This window comes from Trichoderma citrinoviride, assembly GCF_003025115.1.
Source record: "Trichoderma citrinoviride strain TUCIM 6016 unplaced genomic scaffold BBK36scaffold_35, whole genome shotgun sequence".
Lineage (NCBI taxonomy): Eukaryota > Fungi > Ascomycota > Sordariomycetes > Hypocreales > Hypocreaceae > Trichoderma > Trichoderma citrinoviride.
The window spans coordinates 3,799-14,723 of record NW_020194743.1 but is presented as its reverse complement, the minus strand read 5'-3'; the positions used below and the strand labels follow the sequence as shown (position 1 = coordinate 14,723).

At 27.3% G+C, this 10,925-nt stretch overlaps 1 protein-coding gene across 1 annotated transcript; it reads right to left on the bottom strand.

Annotated features, from left to right (window-relative positions):
* Positions 1 to 4,708: 4,708 nt before the first annotated feature.
* On the bottom strand, positions 4,709 to 4,888 carry BBK36DRAFT_1131258 (hypothetical protein; the record flags this gene model as incomplete). The annotated part of the gene is made up of 1 exon (XM_024891945.1): positions 4,709 to 4,888. A coding segment is annotated over one exon (180 nt), but the record flags the coding sequence as incomplete, so codon positions are not given.
* Between the last annotated feature and the right edge of the window lie 6,037 nt (positions 4,889 to 10,925).

The window sequence follows — 10,925 nt, the reverse complement described above, 5'->3', positions numbered from 1 at the left end:
CAAGGTCCTAGTAGATCAGCTAGACGCCTAGAAAAGCAAGCAGAGATAATATATCAGGATTTTAAAGACAACACTATCTATCTTACTAAGCAAGATAATAAGTAATAAAAAGACTGTTTAAAAGGTCTTCTAGTAAGTAAGAGATAAATTCTAGAAGTCTAGCCTTAGTGCCTTTTAGGCAGCCTATAAAGAATAAGAAGAATGCAATTTCTCTTCCTTAGATTTAGTATAAGACTTTACCTAAAAGATTAAGACTATCTAGAAGAAGTTCTTATAAGCTAGAAGTCAGCATAAGCTCCTAAACAGCCACCTAATACTAAAATTCATTAATAGGCTAAGCGACTAGTATCTTATCTAGTATATAAACTTCTAGATAAATTATAACTCTAAGGTATTCTTAATACTAGATAGCATTATCTATAGCGCTAAGGCTAAAGAGATTAGGCAAAAAGGCAGTATAGCAGGCATATAAGTCCTGCTAATACAGAAACGCATAGCACTAATAAATAAAAAAGACTTAATAATAGTAAGGGTCCTACACTACACCTATTATAGCAAAACACATTATATAAAGGATATATACTAAGAGTTACACCTAGAAAAGAAGAGACACTAAGATAATAAAAAGCAATAACAGACCTAACACCATAATCCTAAGACAGTTAAGCTATCGCCATCTAACAAGGAGAACCCTACCTTCCTCACATCTAAGATAACTAAAGCAGTCAGATTTAACAATAACAACCACTATATATCCTTTTAAGATATCTAAGTGCAGCCTTAAGGCCATGTAGGTATTAGACTCTAGCTATAAATAGCATGCTACACACTATAAAGAGGAATTTGCTCTAGGAACCCTCTATCTATATAATAGCATACTTAACAGCATTAAAGACTTTAAGATTACAGTAAAAGGCATAGGAAATATAGTCTAACACTGCATAAACTAAAACATTTTAGTAACCATTATATTTATAAACGTTCTATACACACCTACCCTTAGATTAAACCTAATCTTAATAACCTAGCTCTTTAATCTAGAGGGGGAAATGCGCATAGCTTAAAAGAGCTAGATAATTAGGAAAGGAGAGATTAAAATTACAGCAAGGCGCTTTAGGAAGCTATTTATCCTCTAGACTAATGCCCTTCCTATATAAGCTTTTATATTATACACTATAGATCTAAGGCTTTAACTCTAGCATAACTAGATAGGTTACCTTAGCAGCAATAACCTCGCTAAATTAAAAGACATAGTAAAAGGAATAAACGCAATATAAGAATATTGCCTATATAAACCTTGCCTTTAAGGATAGATAAGGGAGAAGCTATACTAAGGATAACTAAAAAAAGGAGAATATATTATAGATATAGTCTATGCCAACATTTATAATCTATTTTATATCACTAGTTTTAATAAGGAGCAATACTAGATTACCCTAGTTAACAGCTATAGCAGATTTAGCAGCAGCAAGGCTATTAAGAACTAGCAGGGCGCCTAAGAGTTTATATAGTTCTTTATCTAGTTCTTAAAAAATAAAGAACTATAAGGATGCCATTACCAAACTGTCTATCTTAACAGGGTAAAGGAATTTAACAGCCATAAAATCAACCACTAGGCTGCATAATAAGGAACTATAGTAAAGACATTACTTATAAAGCAACATTAAGCAAACAGGATTATAAAGAACTTTAATATTATAATTTAAGACAAACTTCTGCCTATGCTTATAAGGGGAGAAATACTATAACAGTACTAGCCAGAAGTCCTAAAGACTGTTAACTACCTGCAGAATCGCAGCCTATACAAGGCTTTAGACAAAACGCTATTTAAATTCATCTTTAAGTAATAACCTAATATCTTAAATGTTAGAATAGTAAGCACTACAGCCTAGCACCTAATCCTATAAGCATAATAAAAGAAGCTTAATAAAAAAGGAATAAAATGCACCCTCTTAGGCTTTATTAGCAATAGTATTTACTATCTCTTAACACCTAGCAGAAGAGTTATTAGTTTATTAAACATATACTTTAAATCTAACGCTATACCTGCACAGCCTGCAGCTGCTCTTAGATAGTTAATAGACACTTATTTTATAAGCATATAGATAGACAGCCTATCTATAACCAAGAAGAGATATTAAAGACTAAGCTCTGCTTAATCTATAATTAACATTATCCCTCTTTAGTCCTTACAGCTAGAGACATCTAAACGCCTTAAAACCTAAGATAAGACTTAAAACAGCAAGGTCCTAGGGCACCTAGAACTCCAGTACCTGCTATACAGCTAGTGTTTATTATATAGCGTCCTTGCTCTTATAGCATTAGCCAAGTCCTATATTAATAACGTCAAGCTAACCACATATAAGGAAGCCATCTGCAGCTTCTTTAAAGATAAGTAGTATAAGGGGATAACTAATAAGATATAAGCTCTCTAAGATAATAACACTTAGCACCTAGTTAACCTAGACCTAAGCATAAACATCCTATAAGGAAAATAGGTTTATAAATTAAAAAGAGGCCTAGACAACTAAGTAGTCAGATATAAGGCTCGCTAAGTTATCCGCAGTTTTAAGCAAATTACCAGCATTAATTTCGCCAAGACCTTTACTTCTATAGTTAAGCTAATAACCTATAAGGCCTTATTTATAATAGCTGCAGCCCTAGACCTAGAGATTAAACAGATAGACATTAAAACAGCCTTTTTATATAGCAAGGTAGATAAAGACATCTATATTAAACAACTAACAGGCTTTAGTAACAGCATAAACAGAGTCTGCAAGTTAGAAAAAGCATTATATAGTCTAAAGCAAGCACTAAGAGTCTAGTATAAAACTCTTACTAATTTCCTCCTTACCCTTAGCTTCTATACAGTATTAGCAGATAGTAGTCTTTATATTAAAGAGGGCATTTTTATTATAATCTATATTAACGATTTATTACTTATAGGCAAAAACAAGGACAAGATTGCAGAACTTAAAGATGCCTTACACTAGCGTTTCTCTATAACTAATCTAGGTCCCTATCACTACTACCTTAGAATACGCATCTAACAGAACAGAGCGGCATAAACAATAGTCCTTAATTAGCAAGGCTACATCTAGAAGATCCTCTAATAATATAACATATCAGACTATACGCCAGTCCTAACACTAATAGTAAAAAAGAGACTGCAGAAAGCTAAAGGATACATTAGCTAACTAGAAGAAAAAAAGGAATATTAATTAATAGTCAGGTCGCTAATATATCTAATACTTAAAACTCAACTAGATCTCGCCTATGCTATCTCTATTATCAGTCGCTATACTAGCAATCCTAATAATTCGCATAGACAAGCAGTTAAACAAATTCTCAGATATATTTAAGGCATAAGAGACCTATGCCTCGTCTTTTACAGCAACCTATAACCACTATATAGCTATAGTAATTCTAACTAGGCTGGTAATCTAGATATATAAAGATTAATATCTGGCTATATATTTAATGTTAGCAGCAGCAAGATTAGCTAGTTATTAAAGAGATAGATAATAACTGCACTCTTAAGCTATAAGGCTGAATATATAGGTTAAATAAATATAATAAAGAAAGCTATCTAGCTATAAAGACTATTTACAGAATTGCAGACCGATCTTTAAGGGGAAGACGCAGAAAAGCCATTGTTAATAACGCTATTATCCAGGAACTTACTAAGTGCTATAATTATCTACTATAATAATCAGGGAGCAATTACACTTACTAAAAATCCTATAAACCACAAAGGTTTAAAACACATCAAGACTTAGCATTATTTTATTTATAAGAAGGTTAACAGTAGGGAAGTCAAGCTTAAGTATATACCTATAGATAAGATAGTAGCTAATAGATTAACTAAGCCGCTAGGAAAAGATTACTTTGCGAAATTCTATAAAGCCCTAGGTCTAAAAAAGATCACTAATATAGAAAATACTAGCAAGGAAGTCTAAGTCCTCCCCTAGTTAAAGGCTCTTAACGATATTAATAATACTAAGTCAGTAAGAGCAAATATAGATCCAAGACCTCCCCAGGAAGCATAAGGTCAGTAAGAGGAATTACCCCACAATCCTATATTATTAAGTAGGAGTGTTAGAAAAAGGGGGCACCAATATAAGAAGTATTAGTATATAGGCAGGCAGGGGTCAATCCGGCTATAGATATAAGTAGGAGCTATAGTCCTGTCTAACTAAGGGACAACAAGCAAGACAATTAACATACTTTTCAACATATAGTAAATATATAGTTACTCTTATAATAAAAGAAATATACTTTTAAAAGCATTTTTAAAGGCATTTTTCTTATTTATAATAATTATAAAAAGCAGTAAAATATAAAAATCTTAATAAATATCCTTTAAACTCTTATATAGCTACTAGTATTTTTTTTCTTTATATTAATAAAGCTAAAGGTAAAGTTAGCTACTAACTTTTAATTAATAATGCCTATAACTTTAAAGAGAAATATACTAAAGCAGTTAGTTTTATAAGTATTATTAATCTTTAAGACTTTAAAAAAGCATTATTATATTATCTTTAGAGTCCTCCTATTTAAACTGTAGAGAATTCCTATTTGAACTGTAGTGGTCTGTGCTATAGCTAGAGAGACACTGCTAAGTAAAATTTCCTACACCTACGCACTAGAATACAGTGTGGCATACTGGTAGTTAATACTATTAGATGTAGTTGTAATACTGTCTGCACTAATAGATAGAGGATGTTGTGATGATATGGCATGCGAGGCTGTTGACGTTGAATCTGCGATCCTGAATTTTGCTGTGTTGGATTTTGCGATGTTGGATTTCGCGATGTTGAACTTTGTGATGTTGAACTTTGTGATGTTGAACGGCCTCTTGTTGTGTTGTGTTAGCCAGGCACAGGCTGTGCTATAAGTCCACACTGTAAAAGGGTGTGCGGCTATGGAACTGGTGGTGTGAATATAGATATTTCGGTGTGGGCATAGACCACTACGGTTTAAATAGGAATTCTCTACGGTTTAAATAGGAGGACTCTATCTTTAACTACTTATAGGTTTATAAATGTTAAAATATATGTCTAATAGCTTGGCTTGTCTTTATTATCACTACTTTATCTAGGCAGGAGTCTAGCTCCTACTTATGCTTTACAGACAGTTAACCCCTATAACCTTATATACTAGTACTTCTTATATTAGTGCGCCTATTTTTAACACTCCCACTTAACAGCATAAGAAAAGGAATAACTTATTAGCAGAGCATATCTCCTACTGCTCCTACTAATGTTATACTCTTAGAATAACAGTAACATGGCCTAGAACATACTCTTACTAGATTTAAAGTATCCTAGCTAATACTTTCTTTATTAGTAATCCTCCTTAGGCCTAGAGCTTTATAGAATTTTAGGAATTAGTCTTTTCTTAAAGGCTTAGCTAATCTATTTACTATTATCTTATTTATAAAGATATAGTCTAATTTAATCTCTCTGCTTTTTACTTTCTCTTAAATAAAATAATATTAGGTCTTAATATGCTTTAAGCCTTTATAATTTATTAGGTTTCTTATAAGCGTAATAGCTCCTTAATTATTATAGTAGATAATAGCGTTTAAAGATAGTAATAGCTTTACTAAATTATTTAAAGTTAGTAATAACTTTACTATATATTCCCCCTAGAGATTAGCCTGTAATTTTATAAAAAGTCTTTATAGCTAGATCGCTTTTTTTATTATATTTATCTATACTATATACTTAGCTTTATAACTTAATAAGGCAGTTATTATCTGCCTTTTTAATAACTAGCTAATTTTACTGCTGCTTATATTAAATATATAACTAAATGTTAATCTGCAGATATTTAGATTACTAGCCTAGTTAAAGTTACTATAGCCTTATAGTAGCTATAGGTTGCTTTAAAATACTAGGTATAGGTCTTTTATTCTTTATATATATTTAAGAATATATTTAACTGCTTATTAATATATATTATTAAGATTACTAAAGTACTAGCTAATAATTAAAATAGTATAGGCAAGGTCTAGCTGCATTCTTAATATTAAATATATTAAAAAGCTAGCTATTAATTAATATTCTTTTCTTTTCTTAAGTTAACTTTATTACTCTGCTTTTTATAGCCTTTTCTTTACTATTAAGGTTAGCGTTAATATATACTTTATTATATTATACTAGTATAAGATCTTCTAGATATAGCCTTATTAATTAAGGATAATTATTTATGCTATTTAATTATATTAAATTTATATTTTTAGATAATAGTAATAAGGTTTAAGGTTTATTATTAAAAAGTATTAGTAAAGGGTAATTTTTAAAGCTATAATCTTTATTATATCTTTACTAATAATAAAAAGATTATTAATATAAATAGCTATAAAGATACTGTCTTTTATATATAGCTTATTATTAGTAAAGATAGCATAGTACTTAAGTATTAAGAGAAAATTAGTAAGCGTTTTATATTAAACTTTTAAAGCTTATTTTAACTTATATAAAGCTTTTTTTAGCTTATAGATTCTCTTTATATTATTTATAAACTTTATAAGCTGCTTAATATAAATATTCTTATTAACATTCTTATAAAGAAAAGCAGTCTTAATATCTATCTACTTTATTTTTAAATCTAATACTACTACTATAATAAAGAGGGCTTTATATATTATTAGCTTTATAACTAATATAAAGGTCTTAGTATAGTTAATACTAGTAATTTACTTAAAGCCTTTAATAACCTACTATGCCTTATATTTAATAATCTTATTATCTAGTCCCCTTTTAAGTTTATATATCTATTTTCCTTATAGTATATTTATTCTAGGATCTAAATATATAAGGTTTTATATATTATTAGCTTATAATACCTAAATCTCTTTAATTATGCTATTAAGCTATTAGTTATAAAAAAAGCTGTATTCTGCCTTTTTATAAGTTATAGGCTTAGTATTCTTAATATAAGATTTTAAAAAGGCAGTAAAGGTAAGTATATTAAATAAGAACACTTAGTTCTTTAATAAATACTATAGCTTAAGGTAATCTAAGACTTCTTCTTATATATATACTTACTTAGGATTTATTAGTATAAGAGGAGGTTAAGGTTAAAATAAAAGCACTTTAATTATAAACTAGATATCACTTAACTTATAATGCTATCTTTTTTATAATATAATTAAGGATATTAGTATTTAGTTATTAGTCTAAGTCCTTATACTTTATATATTCTTAATTAAGGTTTTTAAAATAGTATTAGATTTAAAGTATATATTTAATAAGCTAATTACTCTTCTTTTAGGCATTAAGAGTTAGTATATAGTATTATTAATAAATCTAAGCAGTATATATTTAATCCCCTTATTATTTAGCTTCTTTTTTTATAACTAAAGGATAAAGTGCTAGGTTATTATTCTTATAGTCTTAATATGTAAGATATTAGGTTATTAGCTAAAGATATATTTAAAAGGTGTTTTATTTAGGGCTTTATATAAGCTGTAGTTATATAAATAGTTAACTATCTTTAAGATCTTTAACTAGTACTGCTTTAGTATATTCCCCTTTATTATTATAAGCAGCAGTTTATTATATATTATAATATTAAAGTTTTTAATAATACTATTTTATTAAAGAGGTTTTAAGACTTATCTTATAAAAAGCAGCCTAATAGTTAAATTTATAGCTATTAAACTCCTTAGCTTTATTTATATAAATAATATAGCAGTAATGCCTTTATAATTCCCTGCCTTTAAAAAAGTATATAAAGTATTATATAAACTCTTAGGCTTTTTATTTATTTTTAATTACTCTGCTTTTACTAAACCTGCTATAGCTATTTATTAAAGTAATTTAATACCTCTTCTTATTATAGCTAGTAATATAAAAAAGGCTATAAATATTAATATAAACTATATTACTAATATAGTCTTTTTATTATAGTTAGCCTTAATATAGTTTTTCCTTTATTTATCCTTAAAGATATAGTTTATAAAGATAATACTTTTAGGCTATATTTATCTTATTTATAAGTTCTTTTAATTTAATAAGATTATTATTATTAAAGTGCCTTATTTAATTATACTAAACTTATAGCTAAGGATTAACTATATAAGACATTAAAGCTTCTATTAAAGGGAGGTTAATCTATTAATTAACTGCATATAATACTAAGGCTTATATTAAAAGGGAATTAGTCTATAAGATAAAAAGGTTTTTAAAACGCTATACTATAATCTTAATGTTATTCTTCTTAATTATCTAGCTGTTTTAAAATACCTTTATTTCCCCTTTTAAATTAAGCAGCTATATTATTAAAATTAGGTTTAGACTAAGTGCTAGTATATATAGGACTTTTATAAGTATAATTATAACTAAGTAGTATGCATTTATATACTTTTAAACTATTATACTAATGCCTTCTACTATAATCTTTAAATCTCCTATACTATTAAAGATACTATTATAAGGCTTTAAGGATTTTAAGGTAAATTATTCTTATTAAAAGGTTATATACTAGCTATAGCTAAAGTTTAAGATTTATATAGTATTAAGACTATAGTAAGGGGATATCTTTTTAAAGTATTATAAAGTAATTAGATTTTACTATATTTAACTTTAATACTAGTAATACTAGGTTTTTTATTTAATTTATATTTATAGTTATTAGTCTTTAGCAGTTTTTATAGTCTTTTAAGTATTATTTTTTCTTAAGGTATAAGTTTTAGTAGCTATTTTTTATATAGTATATCTTACTATAATATATATATATTTTAGCACCCTTACTATTATTAAGTCTTTATTATCTATTAGTTATTTTTATACTAATAATGCCTATATTATTATACTGCTTTTTTATTTAACTTCTTTAGCTTTAGCACTTTAGATAATACTATTAAGTGTTAAAAAGGATTTAATACTATAGCTTATTTAAAAGTTAGTATACTAGATAAAGTACTGCTTACTTAAACTATTAATAAACTTTAAGATTAAGTGGCTGTTTAAAAGCTTATATTAACTTCTAGCCTAAAGGAATTTCTCTTAAACTGTTTTAATCCTTTAAGCAAATTCTTTAATAAAATTTATAAAGCTAAAGATATAGTCTTTTTATTCTTTATATACTATTTATAATATATTAAGACTAGATTCCTAAAACTCTGCCTTTACTTATTAAAATACCTTTTATATAGTTATTTCCTTAGCTATTATCTTACTAAGTAAGATAAAGAGTGTTATCTTTAAGATATTAATATATTACTGCTGCTTACTTTTTTAAGCACTTAATTAGCTTTTAAAAACTTTTTCTTTAGTATTATAAGTGCTTAGCAAGTCCTTAATATTAATAAGGTTAATAACTAGCTTTAGCTATTATTCTTATAAAAATAGTCTTTTTACTTTTTTAAAGTTAATAAAAAGCGCAGACTTAAGGCATTTATAATAATTAGCTTAATCTCTTAGTTTAATATCTTACTAATAGTAATAGTCTTTTTAAGATTACTATATTATTATACTATATTTTATATTAATTATTAACTAACTTATAGTAATATCTATACTTTATAACTATAAATATTAGTATTACTAGGAGGTAATAGGATTATTATTATTTTATTATCTTTAAAGTCTTTATTTATTAAACCTAGGGTTAGTTATCTCCTTATATTTAAACTGCTATTATTTTTATTATCTTTTTAAACTTCTTAAAATCCTTCTTTACTTTAAAGGCGCTGGCTATACCTTAGGCTAGCTATTAGGTTATTTAATAATAGCAATCTTAATTATCTTAGTTAATAGCCGCTCCTTAGCCTGTTTAGGTTAGTTAATTAGTTCTTATTTATTATAATAAAGTTATATAGCAGTCTCCTTAAAATATAGTAAGACTAGTAAGATTAGCTATTAGCTATATAAAGTATTAGTACTTATTAGTTTTTAGTAATTTTAGCAGAAGCCAGGCTTATAACCTATTGTTGAAAAGTATGTCAATTGTCTTGCTTGTCGTCCCTCAGTCAGACAGGACTATAGCTCCTACTTATATCTATAGCCGGATTGACCCCTGCCTGCCTATGTACTGATACTTCCTATGTTGGTGCCCCCTTTTTCCAACACCTATTAAAATATATATTTAATAGCTTAGCTTATCTTTATTATTACTACTTTATTTAGGCAGGAGTCTAGCTCTTACTTATGCTTTATAGACAGTTAACCCTTATAACCTTATATACCAGTACTTCCTATATTAATGCCCCTATTTTTAATAATAAAATAAGTCCTCTTATTTAAACTATAGTAAATCTTTATTTAAATTATAGTAGTTTATGCCTATATTAAAATATCTATGCCTATACTAGCATTCCTATAGCTATATACCTATTTATAGTATAGATTAATAGCACACTTTATAGTTTATATAATAACACTATAACTTTATTAAATAATAGTAATAACAGCAAGGCTGTTAAAGAGGTTATTATTATCCCACTTACCTAGCCAGCAGCCTAAGATAACTAGAATAAACTATCTAAGCCTTAAATTATATATATATTTAATAGAAAATAAAGAAAACGCTGTTTTTAAATAAATTAGCCTGCTTTAATTAATCCTATATTTATGCCCTTTAGTATATTAATCTTATATGCCTATATTTAACAGTATTAACTGCTAGTATGCTAAACTGTATTTTAATATATAATTATAGGCTATCCTACTTAAGGGTGTCGCTCTATTCTATAGCATAGACTACTAGGGGGGTCTTAAAGTTAACTACTTCTTATAGCAGCATAGCTAGATATAGGGGGGATAGTAACTAGGAAAAAGGGATGTTAATTTAGAAAATAGGTCTAGTATCTGGTTTTTTATATAATTTTATATAATAGCTAAAGTAGCTTTTTTAGCATAAGGTAAATATCTTCTTAAATAAATTATGCAGTAAAAGATTACTACCTTTAGTTA